The sequence below is a fragment of the Syngnathus typhle genome, linkage group LG19, assembly GCF_033458585.1.
Source record: "Syngnathus typhle isolate RoL2023-S1 ecotype Sweden linkage group LG19, RoL_Styp_1.0, whole genome shotgun sequence".
Classification (NCBI taxonomy): domain Eukaryota; kingdom Metazoa; phylum Chordata; class Actinopteri; order Syngnathiformes; family Syngnathidae; genus Syngnathus; species Syngnathus typhle.
Window position 1 is genome coordinate 8,874,065 of NC_083756.1, and position 23,525 is coordinate 8,897,589.

Consider the following 23,525-nt stretch of genomic DNA (forward strand, 5'->3'; position numbering starts at 1 on the left):
GTAAAAGTGCGTGTTTTAATTCAACTGAGGGTTAAAATGAGCGCTGTCGTCACTAATTTCCGCGGCGACTCCATTTTGGCTCAATCGTCTCGCATAGATCGCAGTCACAGTTGTAAGAGCCACCTCCTCGCATAAATGTATGCTCGATATGGGCTAAACTACTTTCAAACATTTATTTGGTCTTTTGTTCAAATTACATCTTCGTAAAGCATAGTATTCGTAGCGTAGAATTTGTTAGCATGTATTATTAATATTATTATTATTATTATTATTAAATAAAATAAAAAAAACTAAGGAAATTGTTCATAGTGGTGTTTCCAACGTTGCTACTATCTTCGTGCAGTTCCGGGGGAGGATCCAAAATGGCGGCACCCGCAGTGGCAGCTTCCGTCCAGTGAATGAAGTCAGCTGACCTCAGTCTGCTGCTGCCATCACGCACCACATCGCGCATCGTTTTCTATCGAAGCAAGACAGCTAAACCGCCGTTTCGCAACTACACGGTGAGCCTGCTTTATTCTTTCGACCACTGATGTACTGATGTAGTTTAGACACTGACGCGTACACTAAATAGTTTAGAATTGCTTGTTGTTTTAAGACTAGTCACCCATTGCACCATAATGCCGGGGACCCCCTTTTTTCTCTCAGGCCGAGACCGTCAGTGTTACCAGATAACCCTACGAATGTCATAAAAACAACGTATAGGCAATACAAGGTTATTCCATTGGGGGACACGGTTGCGCAAAACGAAGCAGAGGCGCCAAATATGTCGTTGTGTCATCACAACATTGGTTCCAAATCCTACGAATTAGCTGAGTTGAACGGGTTGACTTGTTTGAATTCACACCAGGGTGTCAGGACGGTGCCGCTTACCTGCAACATTCTGAACACACAATAAGTATACACGCACACACACTGTAGATTAAATGACATCAGGAAGACACACTACCAGCTGTGCACTTTATAAGCAAAATACAGTGATGGTGAGCTATTATTAAATATCAACCAAATTAAAAATGGGTAAGTTCCCCATTCACAGTCACAGTGTTCATGCTCATTTTCCACTTCCTTATCTGGCCAGAGTGTCATGTGCCACGGTCACATGATCATCAAGCAGTATGTTTTTGCTGGCTGTCCTGATGTGGAATGCATGAAGGATTCAAATGGTGGGATCTCACATACGCACCCACAGAAAAAATGCCTTGTCAATATTTGCACGGCAATGGGTGCATCAAATGACTGAAGCGGGAGATGAATCAGTATCTCTGCCCTGTTTCATTTTCAAGTCTTCAAGCTGATTTTTGGAGAGGGGGTGGGGGGGCGATGGTTGCAGTTCCTTCAATGACTTACCGGTGGCGCTGTTTGATCATGTGTATCATCATTTCTTCCTCCTAGTCAGAAACCAGTGAAGATGGACACATCCAAGCTGCCCAAGATTCGAGATGAGGACAGAGAGAGTCAGTTTGGATACGTGCACGGAGTCTCCGGACCAGGTTAATGCCACTTTGTGTATTGTTTGCGTGATTGACTTTCTTCCCAAAGTCTGGATTGTTATTTATGTGTGTGTTTTTCCCTTCACTCTAGTGGTGACTGCGACCGCCATGGCGGGGGCAGCCATGTACGAGCTGGTGCGCGTTGGCCACAGCGAGCTGGTGGGAGAGATCATCCGGCTGGAAGGAGACATGGCCACCATCCAGGTCTATGAAGAGACCTGTATCCTTGTTGGAGGCCAAATGTCAAGTATACACTTTTTGCCCACCTGCTATACCTCTATTTGACAACAGGGACAAATTTCTCGCTATTTTCCTGAACTAGTATCACAGCCGGCGTGTGCGTCGGCGACCCGGTGCTGCGTACCGGCAAGCCGCTCTCCGTGGAGCTAGGCCCGGGAATCATGGGCTCCATTTTCGACGGCATCCAGCGACCCCTGAAGGATATCTACGACCTCACGCAGAGCATCTACATCCCTCGAGGCGTCAACATCGGAGCCCTCAACAGAGACGTCAAGTGGGAATTCTCTCCCGTCAAGAGTCTGCGGGTATGCGGGCGTAAAAAACCCGATTGCTCGATTTTCTCGAGCTGAGACAAGCGCGTGTGCAAGAGTTGATTGTATTCCTCCTTCTCTCTGTCAGGTTGGCAGTCACATCACAGGCGGAGACATCTACGGGATGGTCTACGAGAATTCCCTGATCAAGCACAAAATCATGCTGCCGCCCAAAAACAGAGGCACCGTAACCTACGTGGCGCCGCCGGGAAACTACGACCTCTCCGTGAGTGCCACCGCTGACCCGATAAAAGGGAACCTCAGTGACACGCTTCCTTCCAAACCCCGCCCCTCAGGACGTGGTGATGGAGCTGGAGTTTGAAGGTGTGAAGGAGAAGTTCACCATGGTGCAGGTGTGGCCCGTCAGACAAGTCCGGCCCGTCACAGAGAAGCTGCCCGCCAATCACCCGCTGCTCACCGGACAGAGAGTCCTGGACGCCCTTTTCCCGTCAGCCCTTTTCCAATGTTTTCACCCGAGCGACTCGGCCGCCGCCGCCAACGTCTGAATCTCTGGCTTGACCGGCAGGTGCGTGCAGGGAGGAACCACAGCCATTCCCGGCGCTTTCGGCTGCGGGAAGACGGTCATCTCCCAGTCGCTGTCCAAGTATTCCAACAGCGACGTCATCGTCTACGTCGGCTGCGGCGAGCGCGGCAACGAGATGTCCGAAGTGCTGCGAGACTTCCCCGAAGTGAGGACCATCCAATTCATCTCTCTTTCCATCCATTGTCCATGGCAAACTTGACACCTTGTGTTCCCTCCACAGCTGACCATGGAAGTGGACGGTAAGACTGAAAGCATCATGAAGAGAACGGCGCTGGTGGCCAACACCTCCAACATGCCCGTCGCTGCCCGAGAAGCCTCCATCTACACGGGTACGTGCCGTGCCGTGCCGTGCCGCCAGTTGTCGTCAAGTGGCTTTTCTCGTGGGCTGAAGCCGCTCGGTTCCTGGGCAGGAATCACGCTTTCCGAGTACTTCCGAGACATGGGCTACCACGTCAGCATGATGGCCGACTCCACCTCTCGCTGGGCCGAAGCTCTCAGGGAAATTTCAGGACGTCTGGCTGAGATGCCTGCTGGTAAGAGAGAGAATTCAAAACTGGTGTTAAGATTGGGCCAAATGCAAATGTTTGTCTGGCAGGAATAAAATGTGCAGATTTTATGAAATGGTCTCTAGGGGGAGCCCATAAATGTTGCCTTGCTTCCTGCAGACAGTGGCTACCCGGCCTACCTGGGTGCCCGCCTGGCCTCCTTCTATGAGCGCGCTGGAAGAGTCAAGTGTCTGGGCAACCCCGAGAGGGAAGGCAGCGTCAGCATCGTCGGAGCGTGAGTAAAGAAAGAAAGAAAAGGAATTGTCTAGAATCCATCCCTGAGGAAAATGTGGTTTGTTTCTAGTGTCTCGCCCCCTGGTGGTGACTTTTCCGATCCCGTTACATCAGCCACACTCGGTATTGTTCAGGTAGCGAGTCATCCGCATTCGATGCCGTCGACTCGGCGACGCCCCCTTTTCTGACGCGGTATCTTCTGGTGTCAGGTGTTCTGGGGTCTGGACAAGAAGCTGGCCCAGAGGAAACACTTCCCCTCAGTCAACTGGCTCATCAGCTACAGCAAGTACACCCGCGCCCTGGACGAGTACTACGACAAGCACTTTGCCGAGTTTGTGCCGCTCCGCACAAAGGCCAAGGAGATCTTGCAGGAGGAGGAGGACCTGGCCGAGATCGTCCAGCTTGTCGGGAAGGTGAATCGCCGACCTCGCCGTTTGGAAACGGGAGCTCAAAGACGAGCGCTCGTTCACCCGATGACTTGTCCGGCAGGCGTCGCTGGCGGAAACAGACAAGATCACCCTGGAAGTGGCCAAGTTGATCAAAGATGACTTCCTGCAGCAGAACGGCTACACGCCCTACGACAGGTCCCATTGTCTTTTTGTTTCGGTTTTTCAACCCGTGGGTAACTGACGCGTGGCCATTCTACAGATTCTGTCCCTTCTACAAGACGGTGGGCATCCTGTCCAACATGATCGCCTTCTACGACATGGCGCGCCACGCGGTGGAAACCACGGCGCAGAGTGACAACAAAATCACCTGGGCCATGATCCGCGAGCATCTGGGAGAAATCCTCTACAGGATCAGCTCCATGAAATTCAAGGTTGCTCCTTTTTTCCACGCGTTTTACTTTTGCCTGGTCTATATATTTTTTCACTTGATCATCATCACAAGCTTTCCCTTTGGTCAATACAGGATCCAGTGAAGGACGGTGAGGCCAAGATAAAGGGCGAGTACGCGCAGCTCCTGGAAGACATGCAGAACGCCTTCCGCACTCTTGAAGAATAGACTTTTCCTTCTTTTCTGGTCTCCATCACATTCCACTTTTTGTGCTTCCCTGTTGTGTGCGTGTGTGTGTGTGTGCAACTTCATATGGAGGTCAAAGAGAAAAGATGTACTGTATTTGTGATTGTTTGATGCCTCGAGTCGGCGCACTCTAGATCCTCTGCATGATTTTGAATTATTGTGTGGCCATTTTGTTTACATCATCATCATCATCATATGTGTGTGTTGCTCTTCCATTTCACACACTTCTCATCTTTGTACAGAAGAATTATGAACAGAATACGTAAGCGAGAGCAGTCTATTTATTGCAACATTTTTGACGTAACTGTGTCGTTTTGTTTTTGCCCGTGTTTGTGTGGTGTACCTTTGCCGCGCGGATGTGAGTACGAGTCGGACGGCTCCCGAGCGATTAAACGCCGCGCCGGCTTGAAAACAAAAGGAAAATCCTGTGTCTGTTGCTGTTTGACCGACCGGTTTGTCTGCATGTCTCGCATCGTTTTCAAAAGTGACCTTTAAGGAAGTCTTTAGATTGTATTGCGTGCGTTAGGAACATGAGGAGGTTTTACCAGGGTTTACAATGGCAATACAGACCTGGTCGCATGCATTCAGAGGTTTGGTATAGCCCACGCCCCACAGGTTTGAACACCCCCATTTGTTCAAAATGGATTCCTCCATAAGGGAGCCGTCTCACTTAAAGGTGTGAACTCCACCTGCAGACCAAACAAAACCTTTTTGAATGAATCGCCAGAACCTATAAGACTATTGGGTCTTCGTCTTGTCACGCCATCCTGGGTCCATACCGAGACAGGTAGGTGTGAAGTTTTGACGAGTCGTCACGGCGCTTTTAATCGCAACGATTTGTGGGGAGTTAAGATCCACGTGAAGTGATAACTCACTCGTCTTTCAACACCAAGACCGATAAAGACGTTTCATTCTACACTGAAGAAAAAAACAACAACCCAAACGGTTTCGGTCAAACCTAATTACCAATGAACAAAATGTACTAAAAACTAATTTAGAAGAATATCGCTAGTCTTTTTAAGCGAATTGTTTGTTCAACCTCCAATGTGATTAAATTGTAATATCTTACAGTGAAGTAAATATTTGTATGGAAAACCTTTTTGGTCCACTTATATATAAAACAATTGCTTAAGAAGCGGCCATAATCTCAAATATCCTCATCACTTGTTGCTAGGTAGAATTGACGGGACGAATATTTTGCAAAAATAATATCAAATTCTAGGACTACTTAATATCACCCTACCAGAGCGCAATCTACTGGATATGGCACTCCTATACTTGCTCCAAATACAAAATGGTTAATAGTGTCATGGTTTATTGTGAGTGTGTTTTTCCATGCAGCCAAACCAGTTGGGCTGCAGTTCTAATGAGCTCCCTCAGGGCCCTGTACAATGTTTGACATTCACTTTAGAACTCATGAGAGAGAGAGGTGTCCAAGTCCTCCACTCCAAGTTCTGCTTGGTGTCAAAACACAAAGCTTCTACAACGAATAGGAAAACGCTTCTACAAAGTTTTTGTTGTTTACTCTCTTGTACAGCACGCCAGAGCACATGGACCAGCTATCCAACTGGTCTGGTGCGGGAGATGATATCACGGACGAGACTGCGTCACTGATAGAGGAGGAGGAGGACGATGAGGTAATAATACATATTTTTCACTAGGTTCAAACTTTGTAAATGTTAGGAATTAAAGGGGAAATGATATGGTATGAAAATTGCAGTATTTATTTGGGGTCACTGTAGTGTGATCAAGAGTGGCAAAAAAAAAAAAACTCTTAAAAATATAATATTAACATTTAGCATGTCAATGATCTTTTGTATTGTTTCTTAGCATTAAGCTAAACATAGTTTTGTAAACCAAAGCCTTGGTATTTTGTTGCCATGGCAACAAAAGCCATACTGTCCTGGCAATTGTGGGGTGAGGAAATAATGGGTGCCCTCGAGAAGATGACATGATCCTCGGGCCGTTTTGATAAAACACCTTAAAATGTGTAAAGGTTGCAAACGATGACTCCGTTTTGTCTTTCAGAGCTCAGACAACCAGCCAAACTGCACTCCGTCTGTACCTCAAGTGCCTACCTACAAACAGAGACGAGATGAGTTCCGGAGGTTATTCAAAGACGTTGCGAGCTCAGAAATACTCCTGCTGGGTGAGCGGCACGGAGGCATTTCGCACACATCCCAGAAAATCTGATGGTGGTGGGATGTAGCGGTTTCATGTCTTTGTCATTGTTTGCGTGTGTCTTTTTTCTCAGACTACCCATGTGCTCTCCACCGAGACGTGGGCCTCCTCCTGCAGGGGCGCCTCTACCTCAGCCAAAATTGTCTATGTTTCTGCAGCAGTGTCTTCGGACGCACTAAGGTAATTGGACGCCAGGCAGGTAGGGCATGCAGAATGTCATATTTGAGTCTCCCTGGATTGTGTGCAGATTAGCCTGGCCCTCAAAGACATCAGCCACATGAGCAGGGAAAAAACAGCACGCCTAATCCCTAACGCCATCGAGATCCGCAGCAGTAGCAAAAAGGTGTGACGGTAGAGAGAGAGACCGCACAATTATCAGGTGCACCATCTGTCATTTGCCTTTCCCTTCCTTCTCACACGCAGCTCTTCTTCACTTCCTTCGCCTCGAGAGAGAAGAGTTTCACCGGGGTGTTCCGTCTGTGGCAGAATGCGCTGCTGTACAAGGTAAAGGCCACTACAGCTATTGTCGTCGTTTTTATTCACGTCAAATTTCTACTGGCGGGAAACAACAGCAATGCTAGCCAACGGGCAGCGACTAAATTCAGTCTGGAGTATTCGTCCATCTCCAACGTAATGCCAGCAGGGATTCTATCAAGCCATACTGACACTTGGTGCTTATTTATATTCCTAGTTGTCACCTTAGGTGGCGTTGCAAACTTTTCATTTCTCCAAGTGAAATCCAGAGAGCGAGCGCCATGTGACTTTACCCTGACCGATATAACCAGCAGCACTTATCTTCTCGGCCCAAAGTCCGAATGAGATGGATCCAGCTGGAGTGGCGCTGGCTTTGAGGTTATTGGCTGTTGTCGTGCACAGCAGTAAGTAATGTGAAACATTAAACCAAGAATGGGTCAAAAGGGGGTCCTCACTTGGTGATGTAGCCCAAAGAAGGCATCTTCATTTAAAGCCATATCATTCTTTATTGTTTTTTGAATAACCATGTTAGGTTAAAGTCACAACGATCGTCACACGCACATCTGGGTGTGGTGAAATTGCATTGAAGCCATCCCCGTGTGATTTGGATCCATCCCCTGGGGGAGAGGGGAGCAGTGAGCAGCAGCGGCACCGCGCTCGGGAGTCATTTGGTGATCTAACCCTAACCCAATTCCAACCTGTAATGCTGAGTGCCAAGCAGGGAGGCAATGGGTCCCATTTTTATAGTCTTTGGTATGACCCGGCCAGGGTTTGAACCCACAACCTTCCAGTCTCAGGACGGACACTCTACCACTAGGTCACTGAGCTGGTTAATTTACTACATGCACAGTCTGACTAGGTCAGCTATATTTGAGCCTGCAGGTGTACCTAATGAAGTGACCGTCCATCCTATGCTGGATTAGCATGTTTGCCCACATAGGTGTGCGTCAATGGGGATTTGAAGGCACAAAAACCCCGTCATGAAAAGTTCATTGGCCTTAGGTGTTTCCATAAAAAGTGGGGATGTAGTTAGCATTCGACGTGCAAATAAAACGCGTCAGGGTGGAGTCGGGGATCTTGAGATACGATGCAAATATATATTTAGTATTTTTTGTTTTTTTTGTCGCGGAAGATAAGTCATTTTTTTAGTGATGTTTTTTTTGTTTTTGTTTTTTGGGGTGGGAAGCAAGTGAAGTAGGCGGTGCGTCTTCACTTCCGGAAGGAAGAGCAAGTGTTTTTGCCTTTTTTTTTTTTTAACGTCACCTCACACTTTGACCGCCCGTTGAGCAAGCCGGCCGTGGTGAAAATGACCTCCAGCAAGTAAGCCTTTTTAAAAAGCGCTTTATTCTCCGAACCAACAACTTTTATGGCTTGAATGCGGGCAGACCAGTGTTCACGCGAATGTGTCATGATGCGTTGAAAGTACAGCTTCGACTGAGAGATTTTTGAAAGTTGACGCTAGTGTTTTGCTCCCAAAGCTGCGGAGATGTTCAACGAGCAGCAGTAACACTCGCATGCCTAAGAAATTATTTGAAACGAAGAGCAAAATAGCATAATTGTTATACATATTCCAAAAAGTATAGGTAAAATGCCAAGAAGCAAGTGTGAGCGATGCCTTCAAATGCCTTTTATAGTATCGGAATTCTTCCTTTTTGTATCCAAAAAAGGCAAACATGGGAATATTATCTACTTTAGCATAATGACTGTCATCCAAAATGAATATTAAGAATTTTACACGCTGTGATCTATTTACCAGTTATCGTCTACTTCCTGCCGCTTTCCATAATAATAATAATAATAATCAATTTTGTCCGCTATTAGTCGCTGACCAAAGAAGAGGGCTGGGGGCTGGTCAGGCAGCACTATGGAAATGAGCTGGGCCTGAGCCATGAAGAGATGGAGAGCACACACTTTTCTGCAGACGTAAGCATGCACAGTAGGTGAGTGCACGCAAATATTTTCTTTCCGTCGTCTCACATCTTTATTGGAAGCTTACCTCTAGTTCATTGGGATTGCTCATGACTTTGCGTCCGTCTGCAAGGCACGAGGCAGACGACGGCTACCTTGCAAAGTTTGAGAGGACGTCCTCCGGGCGTATGCGAGCAGACCTGCCGTCTTTTGAATATGATGACGTCTCTTCTGCAAGTTCACAGAAGTCTCCTTTCGAGGTAGTTGAGCGACACGCCGCACCATTTTTTCCCCCCGCGCTAACGTTTTGCGGCCTTGTCGAGCAGGAGGAGCGCCGTGTCTCCCTGCCTCCGCGCCGCAGTCCCGTTGCGCTCATGGAGCGCTTGGAACATGAATCTGTCGCTAGGTCTTTGCCGCCTTCTTCGGAAGAACCAGGCGGCGTGTCTCAGGAGAGCGGATCGGAGAGCGTGGAAGAAGGTAAAGAAGATGCACGTGAGCAGCTTGCTTTGACTGTGGCTCGTGTTTTTTTTTTTTTAATTACAGACAGACAGCTGTGCCAGGGTATTTTTATATTTTTATTCTATTTATGGTGACATAAACTCCTGTCCTTCCCCAGCCGAGGAGCGAATTGGGCTGCTGAAGGAGCAGGGTCGCCTGAACCTCAACAAGGTCTTCCACATGAGCGCCAGCCGAATGTTCGACCTGCTCTTCACAGAGTCCAAATTTATCCACCGCTTCATGAACGTGCGCAAGATAACCGGTGAGTGGTCCCCGAGCGACCCCCATGCTGTGTTACCCACTGCCTGGCAAAATGGCTGCTGTGCCCAGATCCGAGTTTTGAGGCGTGGCAAAAAGATCCCGGCGGGGACATGAAGAGGACCCTGAACTACACCATCACCATCAGTAACCCTCTGATTGGCAAGTTCTCCACGGCAACCGAGAACCAGGTGTGTTCTGTGGCTTAGTTGCACAAATGGCTTCCTTTTTTCCTTTTTTTTTGGATAACTAACGATTCCGTTTGCTCGTCAGACGCTCTACAAAGAATCTCGAGACGGTCAGTATTACCAGGTGGACTCTGAAGTGTACACGCACGACGTGCCCTACCACGACTACTTCTACACGCAGAATCGCTACTTCATTAAACGCCACACCAAGCACAAGTGTCGACTCAAGTAAGACTTTTTAGGAAGGCGCGTCGCAGCGAGTCGCCGTAAGACATTTGAAATTTCTGCCGCTAGGGTATACACGTACGTCAAGTACAAGAAGCAGCCGTGGGGCCTGGTCAAGTCCTTCATCACCAAGAACTCCTGGAGCGGCATTGAAGATTATTTCAAACAGCTGGGTGAGGAAAACTTAGTTCATTCTTTCATTTTAGTGTTAAAAAAAAAAAAAAAAGCCAATCGGTCAATAGTAGACATTTTTGCGTCTCCTAACACGTGTTTATCAACTTCTGCGTGGCTCTTCAGAGGCGGAGCTTCTGGAGGAGGAGGCCGAGATCAACCAGGGAGCGGCGGAGGCCGGTGGGGGGCGGCGGAGACGGCGGACGTTCAGCCGGACCATGCTGGAGCACATGAAGCCCAAAAATCTTTTCGGCCAATCACACGACGAGCACGGAGACGGTAACATCTTTGTGATGTCATCGGTATCAAATATCAGCGGAGCGCTTCTTTAGCTAATCTGTTTAGTCGTTTAAACAATGCAGCTTTGCTTACCTTACTGGATTAGGGAAATGCCCTTCGTTTAAGGAAATACAATATTTTTATCAGTCTGGAAAGACGCAAGAAAATCAGCAGACTGCACTCTCACATGAGAACTGTTCAAAACACATAATTGATGAGTGGAAAATATGCGGCGTGGATGTGTTCAATCAACAACACGAGCGATTTTGTGCAAAGGACCGCCGCCAGCGTTATGTCCGACACGCTCGGTAATTCTCTTTCACTTTTTGTTCTTGTCGTTCAGCCCCGGGTGAGATGAGCGCCCCGCGCAGATGGAACATCACGGCCATCGTGGCTGCCTTGAGTGTGATGTAAGACGACAGCGATTGCAATTCTTCCTGTGTTGTTTCCTCTTCTTTCAATTACTGCTGCAAGTCAGGACATGTTGCACGCACACACCGAGCACAACAGTGCCGTCAAATGAGATCCAGCACAACTGAAAATTGAGTTAGTTCTCACAGCTCTTCTAGTGAGTCTTAATAGAAAAATGAAGTATTTTCATTTGGGAGTACGACTTTGGTAAACATGTCTACATTGAAAAAAGGTTGTCAAGTGTCGGAGCCCGGCATGAATGACAAGCTCTCGTTCCGTTTCAGTCTTCTGATCCTGACCGTACTAAACGTGGGCTTATTCATCAAGTTGTGGGCCATGGAGGACGTGGCCCACCGCATGTACCTGACCACAAAGCATCGGCTGATGGAGAAGACCGAGGCCAGGTTTGTTTCGCCGGTCCTCCGCAACTGACTCCACCTCGTGCATGTTACGACGCCGCGCTGTGTCGTCGTGAACAGCGTGGCGCCCGAGTACGCTTCCAGGCAGGGTCCACCCTTCAGGAGCAGAGAGGAGGCGCAGCTGCTCAGAACCGTGCTGCAGGACTCTATTAACCTTCTAGAGCAGGTGGCTATACTTCATAACATATATTTATAGTTCCATGATTAAATGTAACTACTCCAGACCTTTCTTCGCAGCTCCGACGGACTCTGTTGCTGCTGCAGCAGAACTTTGCATCTTCCAATCAAACAGCGTGACGCGATGGTCAACCTCACCCTGTTTTTATTGCTCTTGACTGACCTCTTGAACTGTGCCTTTAGTGTGAGTCACACACAAAAAAACAAATGTGAATACTTTATTTTTTTGTTTTATCCAGAAAGTGAATCCTTTTTTTTTTTTTTTAAATGATGTTGTTGTATACAAGTTTGCACATTTTTAATCTTATTCGCCTAAGGGCTTTGAGCCCAGCATGTGTTTTTAGAAATTTCTTGAAATAAATAGGATCAGTCAAGTCTTATTTTTAGATTTCCCCGTCTATGAACCCCCCCCCCCCCCACACACACACACGCACTCGCATTTACCCGGATGTTTCGTTGAATGTGTTTATATACACTTCTTGTTGTAAATGCATGTTTCCTGACCACTGTTGTGCATAAATGTTAAGTTTCATGTTTACATTGTTGCCGTCACTGTTCTATTTTGGCCACTTGGGTGAATTTATAGACCCCCCCCCCCCATCAATAAACTCTGAGTCTTCAAATCCAAATAAAGCTGCAGTGATTTATTTATTTTCTTTTCAAGACAAGGGAAAGGTACGGAAAATAATTATTTTAAAATAAATTATTTAAATGTTTATTACTTCAGGAAAAACATGCTAATTATACACCTTTTTTGTCTCGTGGGAAGTCACATTATTTTTATGATTTTACAACTTTAATTTGGTCATTTTCCCAGGGGGAACATCCACGAGGAAAAAAAGTCAAACGAAAAGTTTTAATTTTAAGAAATCATTTTTCACACGTGAGAAACTCTGCCTATGTGTGACGTCATCAGTAGGGGACAGCCAAGTTACTAATTAAAATAAAATCGTAGCAAGACTCCGAGTCCTGGACTCTGAAGGAAATATTTATTAAGCCATATCAAATTAAAGATTTCAAATTGTACATTGATTAAAATTTGAGCGACGGCCCGATGACTTCCGCCGACACGTTCAGCACACCGGAAATGACTGCGCGAGACGACAAAGTAAGAAAGGTCGCAGCTCACTTTTGTGGTATGTTTGTCTTTCACTTTTTCTGGAAAATATCAAACCTTCAATTGAATGGTGACTATTGACGTAACAGAACCGGAAATTGCCTCATTATGTTTTGAGTCAGTGGCTGTCGTGGAAGTGCAGGAAGTTACGACAAGCTGTTCTTAGTTGAGGAAAATATGATGTTTCGTACATTTGGTATGATTGAAGTTGTTTTCCCCAAGCCTAATGCACCTGGCAGGAAAATAGTGACTTCAAATGGTGGTTGCTACGGAACTCCACCGTAGTAGCAACCGAAACCGCAAGGGACACAATACCACGTGACCATGAAAGGACTCCTTTTGCGACCCTGTCTGGGTCATAGTCCAATTCCACCCACTTGTATTGTAGTTGACCACAACACATTTATGGATAGACTGGGTTGCTGACCTGTTTTGTCTCCATCGCTTTAGGTCTCCACAGTCGTCCAAAATGGCAGCAAAGAACATCCCGTCGTATTCCTGCACCACAAACAACAATGAGGAGCACAAATTCAGATGATGAGAGCTGATGCAGATCAAATTGAGAGCACCAGTGAAGGAGCGAGCGCCAAATGAACTGGGAGACAGTTGTCAGAGAGAAGACATCATTGAAGATCACCGATAGCGAATAGACAGGTGCCATGTGCTTTCATCGCAAAAGGCTCTCAAATCACTGAACCCAACTCTCCTTCGCTGTCAGCGCAGCCATCAGCCATGAAGAGAAGGCGGGACGAGGACGAAAAGGAGCAGTTGTGCTGCTGCGAATACATCAACACACACGGCCGGCCAAGCCACGTGGGAGCCTGCTGCTGCGACTGCGAGGATCTGGACCAAGCCTGCGACCGGTATGGCGGCCAATCTCTCTTATTCTCTCTTGTGAGATAACAATTTGGTTTCAGTTTAGTTCATCGAGAAATAGTCCAACACTTGAAGGTCATAGTCACCCTGACCGTGTACTGTAAACACATTATTCTGTCTGATAATCGTGACGTTAGCTGAAATTATGATCTCAAGACCTTCAATATGTGGAGGGGCAATCATGATTCGTGATCCTCGGAAAAGTCATTATGTAACACTTCGAACGGGGGCGTTTTTACGACACATTATTAGCTCCCCCATAACCAGCGAAATTGTCGACTTGGCAACCATTTTTGTTTGTAAGACACGGGAAAACCTGACCTCAGACAATTAGGGGATTATTTCATGGAGTCTGGAATAAATGTTTTGATAGCTGTGGCAATCTCCATCTCAAGGAACTGCTGTTTTTCAGCTTTTTTAAGCGAGAGACTCAAAGTCCAGAGGCAATGTCCCGGGTGCTCACTGAGATCAGCGATCGAGTCCGTGTCCCCTGGTTCCGGGGCGGCGCCCGCAGAGTGGACCTGTCCGTCATCCCTCCTCTGGTTCTGCTTCCAACCCTGCTGCATCTCTCGGCGTTCCACTTCCTGGTCGGCCTGGCGGTTCTGATCACGCTGCCGGGCTTGCTGCTGTGGTACTACTACTTCACCCACCGCAAGAAGGCCCGGACTCTGTTTTTCCTTAGCCTGGTGATTTTTTCCTTGGCCTACATGCACTATTTATTCATCACCAAAGTGGTGCCGCGAGGGGGCCTCGGTGCCATTCATGTCGGCACGGTAACCGTCGGGGTCCTGCTCACTTTGCTGGGCCTCGCCATCACCAAGAGAGGCCCGGGCGTGGTAAAGCCAAAAGAGTCGAATCCTGTTCTCACAGACCAGGTGGGAGAGTCGCAAGAGGCGGAGCCTAGCCGGAAGAACCGGTGCTCGGTGTGTCGGCTGGTGCGACCCCCCAGGGCGGGACATTGTCGGATATGCGGACTCTGCGTGCTGCGTCATGACCACCACTGTGTCTGGTATGCTATCCTAGCTCTTTCCTGACCTTTTCTACTGATGAATTCCATGTGGTTAGTTGTCCTATTCATGCCGGCGTGGCACGTTTCTTGCTAAATGTTCTGTTCAGGATCGACAGCTGCGTCGGCCGGGAGAACCACCGCAGCTTCCTGGTGACGCTCGTCCTCTTCCTGTCGACGTCCTCGTACGGGATCGGCCTTACGCTGCAGAGCGTGTGTCCGGAGCAAATCATCCTCAGCGCTTTGTTCTACTGCCCGGGAGTCTACGAGGATTACAGGTCAAAGGAAAAGTCACTTTGTTCTCATTGGATATTTCAAGCAAATGATTTGGGTCATTTGGGTGTAATTCCACTGTCAACCACAAGATTGAGTTTAAAATCAGGGGATGTTTACTTTTCACATCCATCACGTCCTGATTGTTGTTTGTCTGTGATTCACCCAAGTCCAATTCCTTGTTTGGCACGCTCAAACATGGCCAATGAAAACTCTTGAATCTTGAAGATGGAGTCTGATGAAGTGATAAATAACATATCCCCATTGATATTTCTCACTAGTGCCTCCCTTTGCTTCACGTGTGCCTGGTACTGCACTTTGGTGACTTGCGGCGTCTTTCACTTGTTGCTGACTCAGCTGCTCAACATCAGCTACAACGTGACGGAGCGTGAGGCGCGTGCTGCCGTCAGGGAGCGCTCTGCCCGCCGGGCCCTGTGCGGGCTGGCCGTAGACACCGGCGTCCACTCGCGGGGCCTGTGCGCCAACTGGGCTGAGTTTTGGACCATGTCGGAGGAACGGACCAGTGTAAGAGCAGTGTTGCTATTCCATATGTGTCCACTGGAGGGCAACATTGTGCCTTTTTTCACTTGGCTGGACTCCTCGAGTACCACTCGATATCCTTGACGTGCAGATTAAGGTCATTGAGATGAAAGGGGGGAGAGAAAAAAAACTACTTTTGAATTCTTTACATCTCATTTTCTCCGTCTCTAATGTGACATTTTCGATGCATCCACTCACCGTCACCTTCCCCGTTGCGTTCATCCGTCAGCTGTCTCCTTGACTTTTACCTTTCGATGCTGAGCGTTGTCATTTTGTGTCCCGTCTAGTGCCATGCAGGGAGCGAAGGCGACGAGTCACGCGTGAAAGTCAGTCATTTCGACAGCCATCCCGCTTTCGGGGTATCATCACACCCACATGACGTCTGAGCTACCTACCGCTGGCACAAGTAGCCCGACCCAGGATTTTTCGGCGGCGGACAGATACAAAAGGTTCCGAGTTCTCTTTGCGCTTCCTCATTATTATGGCCTACTTAAGCAAATGGGACGTTACAAGGGAATTTGATGAGTTGGCCTCTTTCTTGGGTGGCAGGCAGTTCCTCAGTAAAGAGAAAAAAGAAAAGTACACCTCAGGCTTGCATCATGAAGAACTTGAAAATCAATAACCAGGTTTTAGTGATTCAGTACAGTTGTGGAAGAGGTAACACGCGAAGCTCTTGCTGCAAAGCTCTTGCCTTATTTTCTAATGTTATATTCTTAAAAAAATGAGAACAATATTGGGAAGAATGTCTCTTTTGACCAAATCGAAAAAAAAAAATCATGTTTCTCACTGGCTGACGTGACTCTTCTACATCACTTGGACCAACTTATTTATTTCTCAATAAATGATTGACTTGGTGCTGCTGGGACGTCAGTGAGTTTGTTGGCTTTTTTGTCTTTTCACAAAGGATGTGACCAAAAACTCGGCAGCACCTCAGTCACTTTCCTACAAAGCCTCTCGCGCCGCTCTTCTCGCTCTCTTTCTTTCCGCTGCACACAGGGAAGGAGCCTCCAGGCCTGGAAGCATCGCCAGAGCGCCACTCTGAAGTCAAACATACAAAAGAAAGGCGTTTGAGAAACAGACTGCTTCTGGTCCTTTGACGATACCGAAATGAGATTTCAGAGGACAGCTGGTAGGAATTGAGCGTCTGGCTTTTCAGGGGCCTCACCTGGGAATCAGGGAAACAGGGTTTGCCCGTATTCCAATTGACCCCATTCAAGTTACAGCGTGACCATTTTGCTCTCTGGATCCAAAGTCTTGAGTCAAATATATTGGCTAGAAATAACCCAACATCATTTCGCCCAATTTGGACCCAGCACTTTTGAGAGTCCAACCGTAAAAGTTTGACATTTGTCATTGTTAGTGAGCAAACTTAAACGTTGAGCAAGTTATCAAATCAAGAATCCCCTGGTTTATGACTGATAGTTTGCATTATGCAAATGAATTGAATCACAATACATTGTTGTGATGGCAGACTGCCAGCAGCAAAACATTACGCACGCAACCTAATTGACTGTGCAGAAGCTGCAATCAGCAGTGAAGAGATGCCTTTTCATTGCAAACTCTCATTTATCATCATCATCATCCAGCGAGCGAGTGACACGTATTGCTTTTCCGACTAACTACAAATGTCGCAGGTGAAAGCGCGCCCGTTCCAGACCTGTTGTCGTGCCCCTCGGCCATCTGCCGATATTCCAGCGCCAGATTCTTCTCCTGGATCACGTGGTCCAGCAGAGCTCGCAAGAACCTCCTCAGCGTGTGGGTGCGACAGAAGACATCCGCCTGCGCCTCCTGAAGTCGCCGGAGGTCTTCAAGCTGCCGTGGTAGGAAAATTGCATGAGATCACTTCCATTGTCTCCCACACATGTTGCCATGCCAAAGCTCACATTCATATCTTCTTTATCCCCTAATTATAGCATAAATCAGTGGCCCCAGAAGGAGCAACTCGGGCAGTGTCACCAAATCAGGCCCAAAAGTGTGTTTTAATTCGAAACAGCGACTTCAACGAGCTACCCTCAAAATGGCAGTGGGATGAATCTGGGCTCACCAGACTGTTTACAATGTGTAAGCAAGCGCCTGCCTTCATTTTATTACCATTTCTCATCGGCTACTGCTTTCTAGTGTTTAAGTGATAAAAGCTGAACCTGTATTAAAGCCGGAAGTCCAAGCAGAGCTTAGTTTTCTGCATTGGGAACATAATACGGTGTGCAGGCAGCGTGGGGATTAGTCACTGCCGGAGGATGGCCTGTAGCAATCCTGATTGAGTGTGTGTATGTGTGTGTGTGTGTGTGTGTGTGTACGCACTCTTTTCCAGTAGCTTAAGCTCCTCCGGAGTAGAAGTCTTTGGTGCAGTCGCTCGGCGAGGGCTTCCTTCTCAGACTGAATCTCTCTTGCCGACCGGCGCCATCGGAGAAGGCATCGCCTCAGGATGAAGTCCGAGTGATGACTCTCGGCCCTCTGGCGGCACACACACAATAGAAGGGTACTATGAAATCATGCCATGTGACGCTACTAACTTCTGAGTCACTCTAACGTGATCCAGTTTGACTAGTAGAATTCAGTGATGCTTTTGCGTACCGCTGGAGAGCACCCTTGTGCCATTGATGGATGATGCTAATTTGCCAAGATTAATTCGGATCATTTCTTCATAAAGAGGAAGAAGTAGCAAAATACTAAAGTCATTTAGTATTACTAAGTCAATAATTTTTAAAATTTTGAATGATTAAATGCATATCGTTGTTGATTATGAATAGATTGTAAAAAAGATATATTTTCCAAAGAGAATTATACACGGTATAAAATACAGTTTTCTGATTCTTTTGGAGGGAATAGCCAGCATGAATATTAATGACGCACCGAGGCATTATTTGGTATCATGAAAATCCCCTGTAAGTCATTCCAAGTTCAAAATTTGATTAACATTATGCGGAAACAGACAAGTTTTTTTTTTTTTGGGGGGCACGATAAGATTATCTTCTCCAAACATGCAGTCTACCTTTTGAAGAACAACACATTTATGACTTACAGCTAATAGACATGCTCGTGCGCACACATAACGGGCGCTGCATGTGAAATTGATGTCCGACGAGGCGAGGAATTCATTCTTTATTTATTCAAATGCCATTTTGTATAATTGGAACTTGGGAGGTCAGAAATCCTCTGAAGGACCGTGTAAAACAAGTAGCGAGGGGTTAGTGGACTGCCACTCAACAAATAAGTAAAGTCGGGAGTCAGTTACCTCTCGGTCGGCCTGCTTGAGCTCAATCAAGCGTTTCCACGGCGCCAGGCCTCGGCGACGGAGCAAATTTCTATCGTGGTGATGACGAGCCCTGTCCAGGAGTTGCTGCTGTAGTTTCATTTGTTTCACTTTCTCCTCTTCTTTCTACACAGCAAGGCGCAGGGGGATGTTGGGTTTTGGGCCGGGATAACGAGCAGTGCGATCGATAGTAGGCCCCTTAAGGGTGCCTGAAGGTGCCAACGTGAAATAAGGGAAGTTTCCTTCCTTCCGTGGTAGAAAACAAAGAACCGGGCGGGCCACCTGCGGTAAAAATAATTCTCATCCCTGCTAAATAATTGAAGTGTCATCCCCCGACCTCAACCCTATTGAGAATCCTACCTAAAGCCATCTTGCCTCGTAATTTGGGACACTGTTTTGAGTGAGTCATGGTGCCATTGCCATTGGTTCAATCAAATGTAAATCTTTTGAAAGATTGTCGAATCCAAGAAGCCGCTTTTCTCACCCTCCTGGCCAGCTGTCTCTCGCGCTGCTTCTGGGCTTTCTCCATCTCTTCCTCTCTCTGCCTCTGCTCCTCGGCAGCCTTCATTTCCGCCTAAACGAAACAAGATAACAAGCAATTGCCGGTGGGGAGTCTCGGCTCATTCTCACCTGTTTTTCCTCCCCCTTTGCCCTCTTCACTTCCTCCGTTTGCTTCTTGCGCGTGGCACGGACGCGGGCTCGCTCCTCCATAGCTGAGAATTCATATTTATGAGAATCAAGATTATAGACAAAATGGATGAAAGGAAATCAAATAAAAATGCAGTTCTCGGAGGACATACCTGAGATGACGGGGCACGTCCGCGGCTTGGCCTTTCGCCGCAGGGATGCGTCAGGTTCCGCCGCTTCCGTTGGCGCTCTGCAACAGCGGCAGGCAGTTTTATTGCGGACGAGATGTTCTGAAAGGTCCGCCCGGTCGGGAATCGAACTTAAGCTGTGGCAATTTGGCCCGGTGTGAGTGCGACTGAATTGGCAATTGGAATATTCGGGCTTGGGCAGCCAGTCGTCACACCTTTGAGCAAAGCCACATCAATTATGCAATTTGATTCTTCCTAAGGCAAAGTGGCAGCCTGGATTTTTTTGAAAGGGTCGCCCTTAGGTTTCCCACCTTGGCTGTGGCGTGTGTCTGGAGGCAGCAGTCTTCTGTGCCTCCAGCTCCCAAGTACACATGACCTTCTCCCGCTTGATCTTGGCAAACTCCTCCTGTTGCTCTTTGAGCTGCCTCCTCTGCTCCATGATGATCTTCCTCTGGGCGGCGTGGCGGTTTCCAAAGTGGCCTTCTTGCAAGCTCTTTGGGCCCGTTAAGTCCTCCTCACGTTCGGCCTGGTCTGGGTTCTCATCTCCGCGCCGGGCCTCCGCGCCGGCTTCCTTGCGGCGGACTCGAGTTCCCGCGGGGGGGGATTTACGATGGCGTGTCCCGACAGCTTTCCGGGGATCACCCTGCAAAATCCGTTTGACACTCTTTTTCTGTTGACCTATGCAAGAGAGTTGAACTGTTTAATATTAGGTATATGTTTAAAATGGCATATATTGTAGAATTTGCCATCTAACGGCATATTTTTTCATATTTTGGAATTTTCCCATTTTTTCTGGGATTATTAGCGAACAATCAATACATATTTGACCTGAGGAAAAAAACACTGAAATGCTGGAGAAAAAGGATTATAATGAACGAATTCTTATGTTTCTTCATGAATCATCCCTGGTCTTAAATGTTTGGCTTGCAAAAACCTTCCGTGTTCAATGAACAGGCCCCGCAGCCCACTAAGACTATCACCACACCGCGTCGAGTATCGCCTCCTCCATTACGTTGTGGACGCTCCTTGGCCCCTCCAGCCCACAATCCATACAGATAACCCGCGCCAACCTGATTACGAGTGCAACCTCCACACTGACCTCTCAAAGTCAAAGTCCGCTTTATTGTCAATCCCTTCATATGTCAAGACACACAAAGAAAGCGAAATTCCCTTTCCTCCACGTACTGGCGTCAGCTCCCGCTCGCCGCTTCCTTATGTCCCCCGAGCTCTGTTCCGCCTTTGACTTGGCGTAGCGAGCCCTATTTCCATCTGCCCTCAATATACACCGTTCACCTTCTAAGCCGCTTTCAGACGTGAGGAAAATTGTGTAGTTACCAGCTGCTAATAGGGTGGATGGACAAGAGTCCAAATTCCCATCACTGTAAATTCCGATCATCCGTACCTTTTCAGGCGGGTCACTCGTCAGCGTTTCCGGGGCTTTGAACTGGCCCGACCTGGCTGCGTTGATCAGGGCGGCCATCTTGCGCCGGGTCTCCTCTTGTTGGGCCAGCAGCTGGCGTCGGTCGCGCTCCTGCCGGCACCGCAGCCGCCATTCGTGCAGATGCCGCCGTTGCAAACGCCTGCGGTCGCTTTCCTCGGCCACTCGCTGTTGTCTGGAGGAAGGCGATATGAAAAGAGACAATCCAAACTAAATCTTGATATCTCATATGTACATCCACACTTGCTCTTTGTATTTAAACAGTGCTCATTTTTTGCATGTGCCTGTTTTCAGTGCGGAGCGCCTCCTCGGTCTTGGACAGCTCCCGCTGATTCCTTCCCGCCCACATGACGGCGCGCCACGCTCGCCAAGCCGCCAGCTGCCTCCTCCAGTCGCAGAGCGCCTTGGCTTTACCCATACGCAGCCGCTGCTCCATCACCGCCGAGTACCAAGGTGAGAAATGCCTCTGTAGACACTGCCGTGCATGCTTAGCAACGGTAACGCTACAGCGAGCTCCGTCCGCAAAGGTAGCCAACCTTCAGGTTCTGCAGGTGAAGAAAAAGGTCAACTTTCTTCTCTTGCCGCAATCGCATGGCTTCTTCTTCTTCTTCTGGCGGCTGATGCTGCATCGCGGGAGATGAAGGAGCTGGCTGGAGGCCTTTGGCTGCACGTTGACCTTCCAATTTTTCTCTGTGAAAGCAACCTCGTGTATGAGCTAGTGCTCGCTCATTTTGGGGGAATTTTACTCCTCGTTGATTTGACTGCCAAGACCTCAGTCTGAGGCGCTCTTCCAGGCCTTTCCTCTCCTCCCTCTGCCGACGCATCCGGATTATCTCCTGTTGCACCTTCTCCTGCTGCCTCCTCCTGGCCTCCTGCCTCTTCCTCTCCTCCTGCTGCCGCTCTCGCCTCTCCTTGGCTTCCTCGTCGCTTATGGCCCTGTTCTCGCGCACCTTTTTCCACACACCAAATACAAGCGTTTGACTAAAAACAAAACAGGTCAGCTATCCAACCACGATTCGTTTGGCAATTACCTGCTGGTGGCGCAGCTCCATGGTGACGACAGGGTCCGTGAAGGCCCTGTTGGGTCCGCCGCCGTCCGCCGCCAGCTTCTTCATCATCCCTCCGTGCAACACTTCCTGCTTCTTCAGGCCTTGCAGGAAGTTGTCGACAGCACGGCGCTCCTCTTCCCCGGCCAGGTGCTCGTACAGATCTGAATCGGATTCAATCATCTCAAGTCCAGCGCCAAAAGTGCCCTTTGCTTTCTTTTTAGTCAGGGTGAATAGCTTTACACGTTCCCTTTCTCAGAGACTCGTCTCGGTTAATGTTTTACCATCAAAGTTGTCATAGTTGAAGGCAGGGGGCGGCGGCGTGGCCGGGCTCCCCTTCTCACACCTCAGGCCAGGTAACTCCAGCTCGGGCTTCCACGTGTTGTCCAGCCAGTCTCCCAACAAAGCTTGAGCTGTGACACCACAACGCATCATGAGCTCATCCTTTGTCACTTTGCAAAAAACTAAGAGCGAAGCCTACCTTCAGCATAGGTCTCATCGTGATCCCTCAGCTGTTCCCAGCTCCGCAGGGCCACAGCCAGGCTTTTGCTTCCCGTCTGGGCTCTCCCCGGGAAGAAGACCTCAGACAAGGCAAACGCAGAGGCTTTCTCCACTTGCTGACCAATGTGAAAAGTCAGAGATTAAAGTTGGGAACGTGGCCAGCTGCAAGACATGCTGATGCATTTAGTCCAAAAGGAAGTGAAATATACGAGAGCACAATAGCCATCAACCCAGGCGGCCTGGGCTGCTTGTTGAGACAGAACAAGCACATAATCAAGTTGCAGTGTAAAATGCTGCCCACCTTCCTCCAGTGATCGATGTCCTCTTTGTTTGCATGCGTCTGGAATAGAAGCACAAACAAAGCTTTTGGAAGCAAATCATTAACGCTTCTCCTCAAAGGGATGACGCTCATATATCGGCAAACCTTTTCATCAACTCAATTGTATCTCAGTAAACTTTTACAAATGTAGGTTTGGGACCCCAAATGGGTTAGAAGTCCATTTGCATCAGGACGTCGCCAAATTTCAACTCTGGGTCTAATTTCAGTTTACAAACACCTCGGTCTAATGTCAGCGGATTAATTCCACAGTAGGTTTAGCCTGTTGCCTTAAATCATCAGATTAGCCGGGAAAAGTCATTCATGTCACAATAACGCCATTTAATAATCCTTTCGGGTTTCTTTTCTAGACTGGAGAATATGTTGAGGATTTATGATAACAAATAGTGTTCATATATTTGATCAGTATGGAGGACATACCTTGGATGCTGATGGTTTTGCACCATTTTTGCCAACACTCTTTCTGCATCTGAAAAAGTGAGGCCCAGCGCCGGGTAAGGCGGCGGCCATCGAATACCTTATATATTTCTATAGTGTATTTGATGTATCATCGGTGTTGTCGCGAAAAGTCGAGTTATAGCATTAAACAATCACAAAACAGAAGAAGTGTCAAATACGTTCACACAGCATTCTGGGCAATGTAGTGCTTTGACATGTTTTGTTGCGATAGAAATTCACGTTTCGACTCCGTTTCCCACAATGCACTTGGGTGTTTAGGCGTCCCGCTAGTAACCATGGCAACTCCGT

At 47.9% G+C, this 23,525-nt stretch overlaps 4 protein-coding genes across 8 annotated transcripts; 3 read left to right on the forward strand and 1 right to left on the reverse strand.

Annotated features, from left to right (window-relative positions):
- Positions 1–343: 343 nt before the first annotated feature.
- On the forward strand, positions 344–4,810 carry atp6v1ab (ATPase H+ transporting V1 subunit Ab). Of its 2 annotated transcripts, none has more exons than XM_061265786.1 (15): positions 344–500; positions 1,397–1,490; positions 1,582–1,710; positions 1,821–2,035; positions 2,130–2,267; positions 2,338–2,489; positions 2,568–2,730; positions 2,806–2,914; positions 2,996–3,118; positions 3,251–3,365; positions 3,435–3,498; positions 3,574–3,777; positions 3,854–3,948; positions 4,013–4,184; positions 4,277–4,810. In XM_061265786.1, the coding sequence occupies exons 1-15, from the start codon at positions 399–401 to the stop codon at positions 4,367–4,369; spliced, it is 1,968 nt and encodes a 655-aa protein (XP_061121770.1). In that variant the 5' UTR covers positions 344–398; the 3' UTR covers positions 4,370–4,810. The 2 variants fall into 2 exon arrangements, with proteins under 2 accessions (XP_061121770.1, XP_061121771.1); XM_061265787.1 differs by having other exon boundaries at positions 359–500; positions 1,393–1,490.
- A 136-nt stretch (positions 4,811–4,946) lies between these two features.
- On the forward strand, positions 4,947–12,209 carry gramd1c (GRAM domain containing 1c). 3 transcript variants are annotated; one of them, XM_061265790.1, is made up of 18 exons: positions 4,951–5,174; positions 5,925–6,024; positions 6,416–6,536; positions 6,642–6,748; positions 6,816–6,911; positions 6,992–7,072; positions 8,864–8,982; positions 9,084–9,210; positions 9,277–9,442; positions 9,567–9,710; positions 9,779–9,897; positions 9,980–10,122; positions 10,189–10,292; positions 10,417–10,569; positions 10,913–10,979; positions 11,265–11,384; positions 11,460–11,565; positions 11,637–12,209. In XM_061265790.1, the coding sequence occupies exons 2-18, from the start codon at positions 5,938–5,940 to the stop codon at positions 11,694–11,696; spliced, it is 1,920 nt and encodes a 639-aa protein (XP_061121774.1). In that variant the 5' UTR covers positions 4,951–5,174; positions 5,925–5,937; the 3' UTR covers positions 11,697–12,209. The 3 variants fall into 3 exon arrangements, with proteins under 3 accessions (XP_061121776.1, XP_061121774.1, XP_061121775.1); XM_061265791.1 differs by having other exon boundaries at positions 4,956–5,174; positions 9,277–9,427; XM_061265792.1 differs by lacking the exons at positions 11,460–11,565; positions 11,637–12,209 and adding an exon at positions 11,130–11,187 and having other exon boundaries at positions 4,947–5,174; positions 11,265–11,374.
- A 325-nt stretch (positions 12,210–12,534) lies between these two features.
- zdhhc23b (zinc finger DHHC-type palmitoyltransferase 23b) lies at positions 12,535–16,258 on the forward strand. Of its 2 annotated transcripts, none has more exons than XM_061265805.1 (7): positions 12,535–12,684; positions 13,144–13,347; positions 13,417–13,556; positions 13,982–14,578; positions 14,686–14,853; positions 15,130–15,373; positions 15,676–16,258. In XM_061265805.1, the coding sequence occupies exons 3-7, from the start codon at positions 13,426–13,428 to the stop codon at positions 15,772–15,774; spliced, it is 1,239 nt and encodes a 412-aa protein (XP_061121789.1). In that variant the 5' UTR covers positions 12,535–12,684; positions 13,144–13,347; positions 13,417–13,425; the 3' UTR covers positions 15,775–16,258. The 2 variants fall into 2 exon arrangements, with proteins under 2 accessions (XP_061121789.1, XP_061121788.1); XM_061265804.1 differs by having other exon boundaries at positions 12,539–12,712.
- ccdc191 (coiled-coil domain containing 191) lies at positions 16,246–23,387 on the reverse strand. Its single transcript, XM_061265813.1, has 17 exons — positions 23,199–23,387; positions 22,743–22,781; positions 22,422–22,557; positions 22,225–22,353; positions 21,926–22,104; positions 21,666–21,844; positions 21,431–21,584; positions 21,179–21,369; positions 20,859–21,069; positions 19,768–20,099; positions 19,442–19,518; positions 19,272–19,354; positions 19,126–19,215; positions 18,624–18,767; positions 17,690–17,842; positions 17,046–17,200; positions 16,246–16,426 (listed from the first exon to the last, which is right to left on the reverse strand). The coding sequence occupies exons 1-17, from the start codon at positions 23,286–23,288 to the stop codon at positions 16,285–16,287; spliced, it is 2,484 nt and encodes an 827-aa protein (XP_061121797.1). The 5' UTR covers positions 23,289–23,387; the 3' UTR covers positions 16,246–16,284.
- Between the last annotated feature and the right edge of the window lie 138 nt (positions 23,388–23,525).